Consider the following 15,754-nt stretch of genomic DNA (forward strand, 5'->3'; position numbering starts at 1 on the left):
TGTACTCTGGGAGTCCTGTACTGGCTATGAGTGATCTAACTGCTACATTGCATCCATTATAGTAGTGATTCCACCTCCAAAGGCTTTTCTGGCTGCAAGATGTCTTTGGGCCAGCAGTTATGACCCATTTGGGAAAGAGTTTTGATTCTCGAGCCCCACTGCTCTTAGGGGCATCGCAAAAGTTGGTTCAATCAAAGCACACACAGTCCCCTTTTACCTGTCCTTTAGAATCAAAATCACAAAGCATACCATAAGACATAGGAGTGGAAGTAAGGCCATTCGGCCCATCAAGTCCACTCCGCCATTCAATCATGGCTGATGCACATTTCAGCTCCATACTGACCAGGTTCCTGCACTTGAGGTATAAATAAGTACGGTCTAATCACAAGTAAAGTATCAACATATGGCCCTACTAGTTAAAAGCCTAACCGTTTTTAAAGTGCCTACACATATACATACAAGAAATATCATTTTATGGATGGAGGAGCTTGAAAACCCAGGGGACACAATCCATTAGCACCAGTCCATTGAGGGCTCATTGAGACGTTCCCTTTGCTTACCAAGACTGTGTGTTCTTTAGTCATCTTTCTCCAGATTCATAGAATCATTGAATGCCTACAGGGATTCTTTGTCATCTTTCTCCAGGCTCTTTCACTTTTATGTAGGAGGCAATTGATACATTGACTACAAAGTTCTTAGTTACTGGTGAAAGGCTGCAGCTTATCACACCTAATGGGAGAAAATATCTGGCTGTCTTCAGGTATTTTTACTGCAGGGAGTGTGTGCGCAAGATTCACCACCTACCCTACCTGAGTCATTCACAAGCCGTTTAGCTGCCCTGGAACCAATTAGAGAATTGTTGTTGGGCTGATGATCTTCGACATCTGCGACTAAGCACAATTGCACAAGCCACTCAGCTACCTATTGCTGGCCAAATCATGCTCTGCACTCTGACCGAGATGCCACAAGGCCATGGTTCACCTTCTCCAGAGGTGTGTCATATCATCTCTAAACTGGTTGATTAGGGATATCTAAAACAAAACATCCCCCTACCGTTTGCACAAACGAGCAGTGTTAAATGCCAAACACAGAGTTTGGTAACTTGTTTTTAAAAGTGCAGCAATTACTTCCATAGTCCTATAAATTTTAAATGGTCCTTTTTCCATTTTAGTCCATCATTGAAAATAAAATGATACTGTCCCCCTACAGACTGAAGTTGTTCAAGGTATTATGAAAATGTTAGTCTCCTTCCCCCCCCCCGCCACAGGTCAGAGTTCCTTCAATAAAGGTGTTGTTTACTTCAGTGGATGAGATTGAAGCTGCCCTCCAACGCATCTTGTCCACATCCCGCACCTCCGCCCTCAGACCCCACCCCTCCAACCGTAACAAGGACAGAACGCCCCTGGTGCTCACCTTCCACCCTACCAACCTTCGCATAAACCAAATCATCCGCCGACAATTCCGCCACCTCCAAACAGACCCCACCACCAGGAATATATTTCCCTCACCACCCCTTTTCTCCTTCCGCAAAGACCGTTCACTCTGTGACTACCTGGTCAGGTCCACGCCCCCCTACAACCCACCCTCCCATCCTGGCACTTTCCCCTGCACCGCAAGAACTGTAAAACCTCCACCCTCACCTCTATCCAAGGCCCTAAAAGAACCTTCCACATCCATCAAAGTTTTACTTGCACATCCACTAATATCATTTATTGTATCTGTTGCTCCAGATGCGGTCTCCTCTACATTGGGGAGACTGGGCGCCTCCTAGTAGAGCGCTTTAGGGATTATCTCTGGGACATCCGCACCAATCAACCACACCGCCCCGTGGCCCAACATTTCAACTCTCCCTCCCACTCTGCCGAGGACATGCCGCTCCCTCACCACCAGACGCCTGGAGGAAGAACGCCTCATCTTCCGCCTCCGAACACTTCAACCCCAGGGCATCAATGTGGACTTCAACAGTTTCCTCATTTCCCCTTCCCCCACCTCACCCTAGTTCCAAACTTCCAGCTCAGCACTGTCCCCATGACTTGTCCGGACTTGTCCTACCTGCCTATCTCCTTTTCCACCTATCCACTCCACCCTCTCCTCACTGACCTATCACCTTCATCCCCTCCCCCACTCACCCATTGTACTCTATGCTACTTTCTCCCCACCCCCACCCTCCTCTAGCTTATCTCTCCACGCTTCAGGCTCACTGCCTTTATTCCTGATGAAGGGCTTTTGCCCGAAACGTCGATTTCGAAGCTCCTTGGATGCTGCCTGAACTGCTGTGCTCTTCCGGCACCACTAATCCAGAATCTGGTTTCCAGCATCTGCAGTCATTGTTTTTACCTCAGTTATTAAAAGTCAGGCATTTGCATAAGACCTTGCATCACTTCAGGATCTGTCAATGCAATTAATAGCCAATGAAATGTTTTTACATTGGAACATTGTAACATTGGAAATGCAGCCATCTTTCACCTAGCAAACTCCTACAAATAACAGCTAGATTATTTTGATTTAGTGATGTTGACTCAGGAGACTGGAAAATAAGGCTCTGTTCTGAAAAATAATCATAGGTTTGGGGGCATTGACTGTTTTTCTCTCCAAAAATGCTGTCAGACCTTCTGAGTTTCTCCAACACTTTGTTTTAATTTCAGATTTCCAGCATCCACTGTATTTTGCTTTTATTTTTAATAAACCAAAGCCCCTTTTGAAATTGGGATCTTTTTCTTTCGCTTGATGGAGACAGGCAGGGTTTTGGTTGAGCATCCTATCAAAAAGGCAGCACCTCTGACAATGCAGCAGGCCCTCAGTCCTGCACTGGGAAGTCAGCTCGGATTGTGTTAGCAAGTTTCTGGAGCAGACTCAAGTGAATAATTCTGACTCTGAGGAGTGAATGCTCATAATAGAGCCACAGTAGACTTGAATCGTATGCCAAATGCAACTCACTAGTAGGACATTCAATCTGTTATGCTTGTGCTAGCTCTGGGAAACTCTCCAATTAACCCCACTTCGCATGCTCTTTCTGTATAGCCTTGCAACATTTCCAACCCCTTCTGGTGTTTGTCTACATTGAAAGTAATTCCTACAGCTGGTTGCATCACCAGTTCGAGTAGAATGTTCCAGGTTGTAACTGAGTAATTATGTTTAAAAACATTTTCTCGTGTCTCCTCTGGTTTTTCAGAAATGTAGTGCTCAGAAAATGAATAGAAGGGGTGCGATTGCCAGAACCAGGAAGCTTTGTTTCAGGATAAGTAGTTGGCCAATTAAGGCAGAGATTAAATCTTTCATCACTGAGAGTTAAGAATCTTTAGAAATCTGCATCCCAGAGAACAGTGAACACTATTATTGAGTATAATCGCAACCTTAGATTAACAGATCTTCGGAATCTGAGGAAATTATGAATGTGTAATTGGTGCAGGAAGGTAGAGTAGTTCCAGATGATAACTGGATTTTGCAGAATGTGAAGAGTACTCAATGTCAGTGTGGCCAGCTTTGGTTTCTGTCTCATTCCTCCTTGGATTAAGGATCAGGAACATTTTGTCCAGCCCGCTTGATGCAGCAGTACGTTCCTCACAGGAGTTGAGGGGTCCCTATCTTGGTTCATGAGGGTGTCCCACTTACCAGCAGCTTTGTTATATATGTGAATGTGTCTCTGGTGCCCTTTGTCCAGGTGACTCTGTACTGAATGGGACAAGTACTCTGTCGCTGTTAACTGTTGGCCTCCAGCTCCTCCACAATCTCTTTGAGCAGCACCTCCTGCCACGCAAGTACCAGCATGGGTTCATCGCACTGCCCTCCCACCCTTCTGATACTGCCTCCGTCCTTGAGGTGCAGTTCCTTTTTGATGTTCTACAGAAAACCGTCTCGCTGAAGGTTGGTGAAACTCTGCACGTTTTATTTTCTGTATGTTCATGGCTTTTAAGACTGTGGCTTGAATTTTCATTGATGACATCATTGATCATGTTTTCTTCACGCTCGGAAGGATCTTTCTGATCTTCTTAGATTGTGTACAGAAGCTTTTGTAAAGTTTATTTTCATCTAGATAGCAAAACTTTCTCTATGCTGTCCCTATCGAACACTTCCATGGACAGCATGGGTTTAGATGCAGAGGAAAGCGCTCTCTATGCTACACTAAACCCCCCCCCATCAGACACTCCCAGGATGGGAACAGTCCAGGGTTAGATAAAGAGGAAAGTTCCCTCTACACTGTGTTTTAGAATCCTGACGTCAGAAAGCTCTCCAAGTGTTTCCAATAACTGGGTTTCTGTTCTCTTGTGTTATCCGGTGCAGAATCTAGAACACGGTCCAGGCACTAGGGGGGGCAAGCAAGTGAAATAGTAGCACCTCTGCCGTATGGCAGCTATTTCTATGGATGGAACAGTGTGAAAAATTGTTTTACCTGCATTTGTGGAACATTACAGTAACTTCAATTTTTTAAAGTCTTTCCTTGGCATTATCAGACAGATTTGGCCTGTGGGGGGGGGGGGGGCGAGAGACTGATGTACACATTTGTGGGAGGGTGTTAGTAAGACAGATGAGCACATACGTGCATCAATGGGAGCTCTGGGGGATGTTTGCACACATTTGCTTTTGAGTGAGAGGCGAGAACAGTCAGTCTGTGTTGAGCAATGGGCTATATGTGCATCTTTTCTTCCTCAATCTCTGTAAAAATACTATCTTTTTCTCTTCCAGTTGGTACATCCCCCGGGTCCCAAACTTCAGACACCTGTGAAGATCATGGCTTTTAAATCTCTCCGATTTTTAGAGGTATGTATGTTGTGCCATTCCCTTCCAATCGGGGTGACTGGTTGGGTGGCTCTGCTGTGTGTTTGTCTGTAGCAGACAGCTTCCTGGGATGGAGCCATTGACCTCAGCTGCTTCCTTCCTATGGATGAGACTGTTCAGCTGCAAACAACTTCAATTCACAGCAACAACTTGATATTTAAAAAGCACCTTTAATGTCATCAGACTTTCCGTGTCTCACTGTCTGGCTGTCACTAATGTATGGGATCTAACCCAGTGTGGATAGCAGCTCATGGATATAAAGTAATTAAGCAAGCCCAAGATGCATCATCAGACACAGTATGACACCCACTTTTACATTAGGTCAAACAACCAAAAGCTTGGTCAAAGTGTTAGGTTTTAAGGTCTGTTTTGAATGAGGAAAGTGAGGTGGAGTGGTGTAGTGAGGGAATTACTCATACAGCATGGAAACAGACTCTTAAGTCCAACTAGTCCATGCCAACCATAATCCCAAGCTAAACTAGAGCTACCTAGTGTATTTGGCCCATGTCTTATTCATTTACTTATCCAAATGTCTTTTAAATGTTGTAACTATGCTCCCATACACCACTTCCTTTGCAGGTTCATCCCACACGCTGACTACTCTGTTTTAAAAAAAGGTAAATTGTCCTTCATGTCTTTTTAAAATCTTTCTCCTTTCAGATCTATCCCTAGTCTTGAAATTGCCCATGCAAGGGAAAAGACACCTGCCGTTCACCTTATCTATCCTCCTCATGTATTATAAACCTCTATAAGGTCACCCGTCAACCCCCTACGCTCCAGTGAGAAAGGTCCCAGCCTATTCAGTCTCTATGTATAACTCAAACCTTTCATTTCTGGCAACATTCTAGTAAATCTCTTCTGATCCCTCTCGAAACTTAATATATTTCCAAAAGATACAATCCACTATCACTAGTTTCGTACATTCAGACAAAGAAGGACGCCACTTTGACTGGGACAACACACATCCTAGGACAGGCGAAACAAAGACATGCACAAGAATTCCCAGAGGCATGGCATTCAAACCAGAACTCCATCAATAAACCCACTTAGACCCCATTTACCTTCCCTTGAAAAATGGAACCGGAAAGGACATCACCCACTTTAAGAAACCAAGACTTCTAAATAGAGAGGTGGGATATACCACTTGCGCTTCACTGGAGACTCTCACTGATGATGTTACCTAGTCATGGTGACAAAACATCTGAAAACAAACCTTCCAGCTCAGCAAGCTAACTTACATCACAATATCTTTCCTATAACAGGGAGACCAGAACTTGGAACTCAGGGAGCTGAAAGTTGCAGCTGTCATTGGTGAAGCGATTAAAATCCAGGATGTGCAGGAAGTCAGAATTAAAGGAGCTTAGGTAAATCTGAGTTACGTGGTTAGAGGTTACAGTGATAGGGAGAGCTTTGAAAAGGAGGGTGATGTATTTAAAGTCACAATGTTGCTCAGCCAGGAACTCAGTGTAGGTTGGTGAGCACAGAAGTACGGGCGAATCAGGACTTAGGGCAAGTTTAAATACAGGTAGAAAAGTTCCACATTCTTACAGAGTGGGTCACTGTATTCCAAGCACATTGGAGGTGGTATTGTAAGGTGTACTGCAATGGCAGCCTGTTTGATATTGATCAGTGATGCCCTGATGCAGTAGAAATTATCTTTTTGTGAATCACATGATAAAGCCCTCACCTCAGTCTGCTATTGTTCTCCAGTTGAAGCGGGTACCCCCTCACTGTCTGGAAGGGCTGCGGTTTGTCTACACGAGACTCGAGATCCTTGTCTGTTCAAGCTGCATCAACACAATTGAGGTGAGTCCAAGTCCTCTATCAAATGCTAACAGAGTGAGGGTGAGCCCATCGGAAATGGACCCCTTCTGATATTTTACAGAAGCAAAAGGTGCGCTTTTCCTGTCTTCTGCATGCTGAAAAGTCCATTACAGCTGGTTAGTGACTTTGTTTTGGCAGTGCAAACACTCATAGGATGCAAGGGACTGGGCAAACAATTTGCACATGACTAGCATCCCACACCCCCTACCCCCCCTACCCCTCCACCCCATAACATATGAACATCCCTCATGCACCTCCTCCCTGGCGCATATCTGCTGCTATGTGGTGTTTTCACACTGAAATTATTGTCAAGAAATCATCTGAACTTCCTGTGAAGTATTTTTAAGAGCGGATGGTGAACGTGCAAACTCCACACACTCAGTCGCCTGAGGTGGGAATTGAACCCGGGTCTCTGGCGCTGTGAGGCAACAGTGCTAACCACTGTGCCACCGTGCCGCCCGCAGTATTCCATCTGTGGCCTCAGTAATGTTATATAAAGTTGTTACAAGATCACTCTGGTCCTGTATTCTACCCCCGCCCCCCCCCCCCAGCTAATGAAGGCAAGCATCCTGTATGCTGTCTTCACCACCTTGTCTACCTGTGCTGACACCTTCAGGGATCTATGGACTCTTACACCAAGGTCCCTTTACTCCTCATCACTCCCTAGGAACCCACCATTCGTAGTGTAAACATTCCCTTATCCAAAAATGGACTACCTGACATTTATCAGGATTAAATTCCATCTGCTGCTGTTCTGCCCAATTTACCATAGAGACATAGAGATGTACAGCACGGAACAGGCCCTTCGGTCCAACTTGTCCATGCCGACCAGATATCCTAAACTAACCTAGTCCCATTTGCTTCTATCCCCCTCAAGCCTCCTTATTCACCTACATATCCAGATGCATTTTAAATGTTATATTTGTATCAGCCTCCACCATTTCCTCTGGCAGCTCATTCCCCACACGCACCACCCTCTGTATGAGGCAGTTGCCTCTGAGGTCCCTTTTTAAATCTTTCCCCTCTCTCCCTAACCTATGCCCTCTAGTTCTGGGCTGCTCCACCCCAGGGAAAAGACCTTGTCTATTTACCCTGTCTTTGCCCTTTATGATTTTATAAACCTCTATAAGGTTACCCCCCAGCACTCGTAAGAGCAGAATTAGGCCATTCAGCCCATCAGGTTTACTCTGCCATTCAATCATGGCTGATACATTTCTCAACCCGCTTTCTCCCCATAACCCTTGATCTCCTTTATAATCAAGAACCTATCTATCTCAGTTTTAAATCTCAATGACCTGGCCACCACAACCTTCTGTGGCAATGAGGTCCATAGATTCACCATTCCTAAGGCTATGCCCTCAGGCCCTTGTCTCTCCTGCCAATGGAAACATCTTCCCAGCATCCACTATGTCTAGGCTGTTCAATATTCTGTAAGTTCAATTAGATCTCCCTGCCCCCCGCCCCCCCCCACCCCCACCCCCACCCAAAATCCTTCTAAATTCCATTGCATATAGTCCCAGAATCCTCAAGCATTCCTCATATGTTAAGCTGTTCATTCCTGGGATCGTTCTTGGGGAGCTCCTCTGGACCTGCTTCAGGGCAAGTACTTCCTCCTTGAGATATGGGGCCCAAAACCGTGCACAATATTCCAAATGTGGTCTGACCAAAGCTTTCTAAAGCATAAAGTACATCCCTGTATTTATATTCAAGTCCTCTCGGAATAAATGTCAACATTATATATGTCTTCCTAACTACCGACTCAACCTGCAAGCTAACCTTCAGAGAATTCTGGACTAGGACTCCCAAATCCTTTTGTACTTCAGATTTCTGAATCTTCTCCCTATTTAGAAAGCATTAGTATACATAACAGCAAAGTGTCCCAGCACTGACCCCTGTGGTACACTGCTTGTCACAGGCTTCGAATCATTATAAACAGCCCTCCACCATCACCCATTGCCTCCCATCTGTTAGTCACTTTTGGATCCAGTTCGCTAACTTGCATTGGATCCTAGTGACTCTTACCTTTTTGGACCAGCTCTCCACGTGGGCCCTTGTTAGAGGCCTTACTGAAGTCCAGGCTTCTTAAGAAAAGGACAGGTTGGACTCTGGTCTGATTGTCACCATGCTTGTCTGGTGCACAGTGAATGGTGGTGATTCTAGTAGCAGGACATTTCCTTCATATAGAGCAATACAGTGCAGAACAGGCCCTTTCAACCCTAAGCTCAGCGATGACCTGGAGGAAGGAGGCACAGCCTCTAAATTAGCTCTTCTCTAACTGTGTGTTATTGCTCTCTCCATTTCTTTGCCGTTGCTCCCCCTCCCACCCGTGTGTGTCTCTTTCTCTCCCCCTCCCCCAAACCCCTCCGCGTGTCTCTCTCCCACCTGTGTCTGTCTGTTCTACCCTCTCACTTCCCGTATGTGTGTCTCTTTCCTGTTATCTCCCCCACCCCACCCTTTTCCCCAATGCAGGAAATTATCTCGGTCTGCGGTGGGGACCTGAGCTCTGCGCTCCCCTGGCTTGATTTGCACACGCTCAATTTCAGCAACAACTTTATCACCTCCCTGGACAGCTCACTGGTAAGGCCATTTGCCGGGGCATTCTACTGAGACTCTAATTGCCCTGTTGGTATAAGGTAGCCCCATGTTGTTTATCTGCCCATGTCCAGTTTCAGCCCCTATGCTGTGGGGCTCCCACAGTCACTTTTATGTTCTGCACATTTAGATATCAAACCCAGCCTGTTTCAGCTTTGAGTACAATACAGGGTTAGATAGAATAAAGCTCTCTTTACACTTAACACTGTACATCAAGCAGTTCAAGGGCCAGGTACATTACAAGGTTAGATACAAAGTAAAGCTCCCATCAACAACTCCCAGTACAAGGATAGCACAGAATTGGATTCAAAATAAAACTCCCACTATACTGACACCCATCAAGCACTCCCAGGACAGGGACAGCATGAGGTTAGATACAAAGTAAAGCTTCCTTCAGACTAGCTCCATTGAAAATGTTTTTTGGGCTGTGGGAATTAGGAATATAGTTGAGACTTGCTCCTGTTCACAACCTTATCCCCCACAGAGGGTAATTTTCATTCGTTAAACAACCGTTGATTTGGTTAGTATTTATTACCCACCTTTAGCTATTGTTGTGAAGTAAATCCCCATTGCCGGTGGAAGTCAAACTTATCTCTAGATGAAGCGTAGTAAAAACAATAACTGCAGATGTGGAAAACCAAATGCTGGATTAGTGGTGCTGGAAGAGCACAGCAGTTCAGGCAGCATCCAAGGAGCAGCAAAATCGACGTTTCGGGCAAAAGCCCTGGCTGTGCTCTTCCAGCACCACTAATCCAGTATCTAGATGAAGCGTGACTATTTGTCCTGTAACATCACCATTCTGTTGCTGTAAGTCCATGACAGTGTTGCTGAAAATGCAGTAATCTCTCTCCTAGACCAGTTCCCCTGCTGAATCCTAATTTTTTTTTTTGCTGACCCATTCCAACAGGCCCTGCTCAGTGTGCTACGTATTCTGGACCTGAGTCATAACCGAATACGGGACTGTGCAGAGCACCTCAAGGTGAGGAACTCCATCTACTGTGGGGGCTGTATACCACATGAACATCTCTGGAGGAGATGGGTTGGCTGGGGGAGGGGTGTGTTTCAGGTTTAATGTGAAATGAAATGTGGTTTGTATGATGATAGCTAAGCTAATGAGTAATGGGGATATGGTTCAAGCTGTATTCAATCCGTTTTGGATAGTATTGGTTTGTAGGGTGCTGAGGTGAGCGTTGCAGGGGTACTATTGAAGAGGGGAAGGGGAGTACTGATAATGGGGACCTGAATGCTAATGGTTGCTGTGGAGATAGGACACTGCCTCACTTGGACAAATAGCCCTGCAGCTGCATGTGCTCACGGTTAGTCTCTTCCTTTTTTCTGATTCCTACACACTCTAACTGTCCCCTTCTCAATCCTCAGCCCTTGTCAGAACTGGAATATGTCAACTTGAGCTACAATCTTCTGGAAAGAGTGCCCGTCTTCAGCTCCTGCTCCCGAGTTCAGCTGACCACTCTGCTCCTGCGCAACAACAATTTGGAGAATATTAATGGTAAGCTGACCTCTCTGTGTTGGGGGTTTTCAGTTTCAGTGGTTGAGAGTCTGCAAATACATCATTTACAAATGCACAATTTTGGGCAAGGAATAGCCCATTCGGCCCATTCTGTCTGCTCGTAAGATAATAACTGATGGTAGCCTCAACTCAACCCATCCAGCCCTTATAATCTTTGACGTCCTTGTTCATCAAGAATCTACCTACCACATCCGCTCACTCTCCAGGAACACCTCCATAGACTCAAATCTTCAGAGACCCTCTTTTCCCTCTTAAAGAAAAAGGAAACCCCTGATTTCTAATGGTGTCTCTTGTTCTCAACCCTGATGAGGGATAGCTCTTCCTCTCAGTATCTATCTTGTTAAGTTCCCCCTTGTGACCGATTTCCCATGTCTCTGCACTAGGTAAAGTGTGGATATACTGAGGGATGCATGTTGCGACCTCTCAGAAGTCCCAGTGCAGCTGACAATGCGTTCCTATTCATTCTTGAGATGTGGACATCACTGGCTGGGCCAGCACGTACTGCCCACCCTTCACTGTCCTTGAGAAGTTGTCGATGAGCTGCCTCCCAGAACCTTGGCACTGCATTTAGTGTAGGTTGACTGTCAATGCTGTTAGGGAGAGAGTTCTGGAATTTTAACCCAACAGGAATTGCCCGGGAAGTGGAATCCTCTGAGCAGTTTCCTGCTGCTTCGAATCCTCCAAAAACACTCTGATCCTGAGGTCATGTCTGAGGCATCAAGGAGTCCCCACCCGTGACTGAATAGTTTACTTGGAAGCATTAGGTTCTGAAGAAGCGCTCAAAACGTTAACTCTTCCTCACACTATCCCATCGCCCATATGGAATCAGCAGCCATTTGCACAGAAAGGGGCATGGTTTGTGTGACGGTTCACTGCTGCTAGACTATTCCTGTTGTGAAAGTCCTGCCTCCAGAATCATAGATTTGCTGTGACCCAGCTGGAGGCCATTTGGCCCATCGAATCTGAGTCAGTTTTATCACATAATGCCAACCTCTTCCCTTTTCCCGTATCCAATGGCTGCTTGAATGCCTCAATCGAGCCCTTGACCTCCCCCTCCCCCTCATATAGGCTCAGCCTGTCCAAGTTTTCCTCATAAAACAGATCCCAAGGGTCAGATAATTTAAACCTTCTTTTGAACTGTGTCTAATGATGTCCTTGTCTGTCAATATCAAAATCTGTACATAATACTCCAGGTGTGGTCTCTGATGCCCTTTGTAACTGTCGCAAAACACCTCTACTTTTATTATCCATTCCCTTGAAATAATCCATGAATTTGTTTTGCTAATCACTTGTACCTGCATATTAATTTGAAAAATGAATGTACCAGCACATGCAGACCAGAGTTTCAGACTTCTGTGATCTCTCTCCATTTTAAAGAAAAAGTGCTGCTTTTGTAGTCTTTTTGCGAAAGTGGTCAAATTGACGATTGCAGCTGCTGGAAATCAGAAACAGATATTGCTAGCAGCATCTGTGGAGAGAAAGCAGAAATTGACAAATTCACACTGCCACTTTACATTCCATCTGTCAGATGTTTGCCTTCTTGCTTACCTATGGATAGTATTTATGTTGTCTTCGCGACTTATCTTCTGACATATCTTTGTGTCATCAGAAAACTTTGCAATTTCAGTGCTTTCATCCAAGTCATGAGTTTTTAGATAGTTGAGTGTGTTTAATTCCTTTGGAAAGTTATTTGAAATTGTTACTGCCACATCAGGCAGTATGGTCATAATTACAACAACTGCACTTTGACATGTCATGAGCTTCTGGGCAGTGCTATATAAAGGCAAGAGTGTTCGTTCTTTTGATCTTCTGATATCTCATTCCTTTTTTTTTAGGAGTTGAGCATTTATCACATTTGAAACACCTGGACCTGGCCTACAACATGATCTCGGAGCATGCCCAGCTAGCTCCTCTGTCCCAGCTACACAGCCTAAAGGAGGTGGGTAGTGTGACTGACAGTACAGTGAGGGTGAGTAAGCTGGGAGACACTGAAGGATGGGGGAAGATTGCACAAATCCCACACTGGTGTCGCGGTGGGGAAATGGGTGAACTTTTTAATTGGGGAACTGAGCCGTGTCTCCTGTACAAAAAAAGTATGCCTGACAGTAAGGTTTCGCTATTTCAGAGGGCAGTTGTTTTGAGACCAATAGCCATGTAACTGAGGCAGCTGGTGACTTACATTACATTAGAGGTTTGCTAAATTCAGGGCTAACCTAGATTTCTTGGGTGGACTCCTGCTTCCATATCCCATTTTCCCATGTCCACCCCATCTGGCAAAACTTCAGAGCAGGTGTGTAATGCCTAGTATCTTGTCTTACAGCTCTTCCTTCAAGGGAATCCTGTATGTTACCAAAAACGCCATCGACCCTGCACTATCTATCACCTTTCCCCCAAAGCTGCCTTCATGCGGGTAAGTGTCCGTGGGTAACACTAAGCTGGTTAGAGTTTGGAGTCTCTCATTGCTACTCGGGTCATTTCCTGGGTTTCTGGGGAGGAGCAGCAGCAGCGTGCTGGAATGTTTCTGGGGACTGGGTTTGGCTTTGTGCAATCCATTCACCACCTTTTGCCTTCAGTCGCTCTGGATTACCTGATGAGGGAAGGCTGGATAGATGGAATTTAGAGTCAGAGAATACCTGATTGATACATGTAAGATCCTGAGAGGATGTGATGACAGGGTTGGCGTGGAAAAGGATGTTTCCTCTTGTGGGCGAATCCGGAACCAAGGATCATAGATTAAAAATGGACAGTGTTCACTGATACCTGCAACTGCAGGCAGCTACATATGTGCTATTTCTGGAACACACATGTACACAATACACCATCATTTACAAGTTATGTGATATCATGTGCAAAGGCAGTAATGCGCATGTGCAGAAAAGAGCATACGGTTTCGATATAGGGTTGAGTGGGGAGAAGCCCTGGATAGGGGGAATGCCTGCAGGAAATAGGCGGTCAGGTGCTGGAGCTGGAGCTAGGGGGTTTGGTAAGGTGGATGATGACAAGGTGGGCCCAGAATGTGAGAGAAGTGGGGGGCCGACCAGGAGGGCCCAGGATCTGGGAGGCGCTCTCCCCTCCTCTACCTTCTTCCCTTGTCCAATTCCCTCTTTCTTCCTCTCTCTCTATCTCTATCTCCCCAGTCTGTTTGTATGCATGGAGATGATTTAAAGCAGGACAGTGCACCCGTGTGCTGGTGTCAGCAAATGCAGCTGTAAAAACAAGGGGTCATAATTTAAAATAGAGATGAGGAAGCTTTTTTCTTCTGCAGGATTTGACAATCTTTGGAATTCCCTTCCTCAAAAGGTGCTGAATAATTCAAATATTTTTAAGACCGATGTAGTTTGATTCTTGTTTACCAAGAAGATTATTGAGGATATGCAGTACTGAAGAATTGAGGTTAAAGTCAGATCAGGCTTGAAGGGCCAAGTGCCCTGCTCTTGTTTTTTTGTTCATGTGGTATTGCTGTGATAGTTTTCTGTGCTGGAGAAACTGATCAAATGTGTTTTGCCCTTATGCTGTCCTGCCATTTTCGCTAATGTGAATGATCCATTTGTGGATATATTTAAATCTGGGTAAAGCAAGTTTTTGGTGTCTCAGAATCGAGAGAAATGGGGAGTAGATGGGACAGTAGAGTTGAAACGCAAAGTCTTCCTGCAGTAATACAAGGCTTGGAGTATTTTGTGCACAGTTTTGGTCTCCCTCCCTCAGAGGAGATGTACTTTGTTATAAAGGTGGTACAACCAAAGTTCATTAGGCTGACACCAGAGATGACAGGACTGCTCTGTGAGCAGAGATTGGTCTGTACTCTCTAGAGTTCACAAGAATGAGAAGGGATCTGATTGGAAGGTATAAAATTCTAGAATGGCTGGACAGACTAGGTGCAGGAAGGATGTGAGTAACATTGAGAATTTATGAGTTCACACTGTCCCTTTCTGATTGCATCATTGCTATATTATTAACTCTTCTGTTTGTTCCTACGCAGCTGATTTTGGATGGAGAACCACTGACTATGGCAGAACTCGCGGTGAGTACCCTGTTAAGAGTAAAATGTCTTCTGTCGGTCCTTTGCACATCCACATGACAAAAGGTTACACTCTTAAATTCAGGTGAAAGCCCCATCAAACACTCCCAGGATAGGGACAGCACTGGGTTAGATACAAAGTAAAGCTCACCTATGCTGTCCCTATCCAACACTCTCAGGACAGAGACAGCACAAGGTAAGATACAGAGTAGAGCTCCCTCTACACTGTCCCTATCAAGCACTTCCAGAACAGGTACATCACCTGGTCTCAATTGAGATAACTACTTTAGAATAGGTCACCCATTTAAGACAGAAAAAGAAATTAGTTTTTGGGCCCCTCTTCCAGAAAAAGAATCTTTGTATGTTTTTAAAGCAGAGGACAGTAGATTCATGTTAACTATGGGATGAATGATTCTTAAGGTAGATGGGAACTCTTATTGAATGGCTGAGCAGGCTTGAAAGAGTTGGTCTCCTTAATCATAAGTTTGAATAATATCTGTATCAAACCCCTTTGATTCTCTCTAAGGAGAGAAAATCTTAACAACTGAGGTCCCTCATCCTTCTGACCATTCTCTGACATCATCTGCACCCTCTCTACTACAATCCTGAAATGTCATGACCTTCCCTTTTGCAGTACCTGCCAAAGTCTGGCCGGCTAATTGGACAGTCAATGCGCCACTCTTCCCGGAATAGCCCGCTCAGGAATGTTCTGGAATCTTCGCTGACCAGTAACCGCAGTGACAGTGTATACTCATCAGCCAGCAGTGCCAGACCCATCACCCGCAAAAAGGTAAATGCTTCAACTTTTTACACATTTATTCATAGAATGTGAGTGTTGCTGGCTGGCAGTCCATGTGGTGTGGCTATCCCCACTGTGCCATTAGGGCAGACATTCTTGGACTTTAATCTGGTGACACTAAAGAAACGGCGATTACTTCCAAGTCAGGGTGGTGTGTGTCCTGGAGGAGAACTTGGCGGTTTTCCCATGTATCTGCTGCCCTTGTTCTTCTCGATGG

The 15,754-nt window shown here is 45.2% G+C and overlaps 1 protein-coding gene across 4 annotated transcripts in view; it reads left to right on the forward strand.

The window, feature by feature from the left end:
• stk11ip (serine/threonine kinase 11 interacting protein) overlaps positions 1 to 15,754 on the forward strand; it is a 109,082-nt gene that overhangs the window by 19,169 nt on the left and 74,159 nt on the right. For all 4 annotated transcript variants that reach the window (XR_011961726.1, XM_072579997.1, XM_072579999.1 and 1 more), the window contains exons 3-12: positions 3,662 to 3,864; positions 4,684 to 4,758; positions 6,487 to 6,582; positions 9,070 to 9,177; positions 10,100 to 10,171; positions 10,570 to 10,699; positions 12,556 to 12,659; positions 13,041 to 13,130; positions 14,700 to 14,741; positions 15,373 to 15,528. Coding sequence is in view for 3 of the 4 variants with exons in the window: in XM_072579997.1 (XP_072436098.1) it covers positions 3,662 to 3,864; positions 4,684 to 4,758; positions 6,487 to 6,582; positions 9,070 to 9,177; positions 10,100 to 10,171; positions 10,570 to 10,699; positions 12,556 to 12,659; positions 13,041 to 13,130; positions 14,700 to 14,741; positions 15,373 to 15,528 (1,076 nt within the window). In the remaining variant the exon portion in view is untranslated. The remainder of the gene's footprint in view (positions 1 to 3,661; positions 3,865 to 4,683; positions 4,759 to 6,486; positions 6,583 to 9,069; positions 9,178 to 10,099; positions 10,172 to 10,569; positions 10,700 to 12,555; positions 12,660 to 13,040; positions 13,131 to 14,699; positions 14,742 to 15,372; positions 15,529 to 15,754) is intronic.

The sequence above is a fragment of the Chiloscyllium punctatum genome, chromosome 10, assembly GCF_047496795.1.
Source record: "Chiloscyllium punctatum isolate Juve2018m chromosome 10, sChiPun1.3, whole genome shotgun sequence".
NCBI classification, from domain to species: Eukaryota; Metazoa; Chordata; class Chondrichthyes; order Orectolobiformes; family Hemiscylliidae; genus Chiloscyllium; species Chiloscyllium punctatum.